Below are 612 nucleotides of genomic sequence, written 5' to 3'. Positions count from 1 at the left end.
CGAGCTCCCGCCGCGCACCTCCCCGCAGGTGCAGTACATCGACCTGCGGGACCGATTCGACGGCGACATCTACACGCTGGAGCTGCTGCTGCGGCTGGTGGAGCTCATGCACCCCAGCTTCGGCTTCAGCTGGGTGCTGCAGGTGAGGCGGGTCGGGCGGGGGCCGGGGGGCCGCCCCCGCAGCCCCCGACTGCCTCTGGTCCTAGGACCTGAAGGGGACCCTGGCCCAGGAACTGGACTTCGAGGTGGAGGGCCGCAACGCCGAGCGCTGCGCGCGGGAGCTGCAGCACCTGCGCTACGTCGTGGTCCCCCGCGTCTACTGGGACGTGTCCAGCAAGGTGGGCCGAGCCCCGCGCGCGGGGGACAGGGGCCCGGGCCGCCGGCTCAGCGCCTGCTGTCTCCTAGCGCGTGCTGACGGCCGAGTTCTGCGAGGGCTGCAAGGTCAACGACGTGGAGGCCATCAAGGCCATGGGGCTGGCGGTGCCGGACGTGAGTGGTGCGCGCACGGGGGGGGGGGGGGGGGGGACATGGGGTGCGCGGGAGGCCGCATGCCCCGTTCTTGCCTCAGATCGCGAAGAAGCTCATCCAGGCCTTCGCGGAGCAGATCTTTTA

The 612-nt window shown here is 71.6% G+C and overlaps 1 protein-coding gene across 1 annotated transcript; it reads left to right on the top strand.

Annotated features, from left to right (window-relative positions):
• Positions 1–7: 7 nt before the first annotated feature.
• On the top strand, positions 8–607 carry ADCK5 (aarF domain containing kinase 5; the record flags this gene model as incomplete). Its single annotated transcript, XM_012725107.1, has 4 exons — positions 8–142; positions 207–338; positions 406–489; positions 569–607. Coding segments are annotated over 4 exons (390 nt in total), but the record flags the coding sequence as incomplete, so codon positions are not given.
• Between the last annotated feature and the right edge of the window lie 5 nt (positions 608–612).

The sequence above is a fragment of the Condylura cristata genome, unplaced genomic scaffold (assembly GCF_000260355.1).
Source record: "Condylura cristata isolate star-nosed mole 26May11 unplaced genomic scaffold, ConCri1.0 scaffold00015, whole genome shotgun sequence".
Classification (NCBI taxonomy): Eukaryota; Metazoa; Chordata; class Mammalia; order Eulipotyphla; family Talpidae; genus Condylura; species Condylura cristata.
This window is presented reverse-complemented; position numbering and strand designations above follow the sequence as displayed.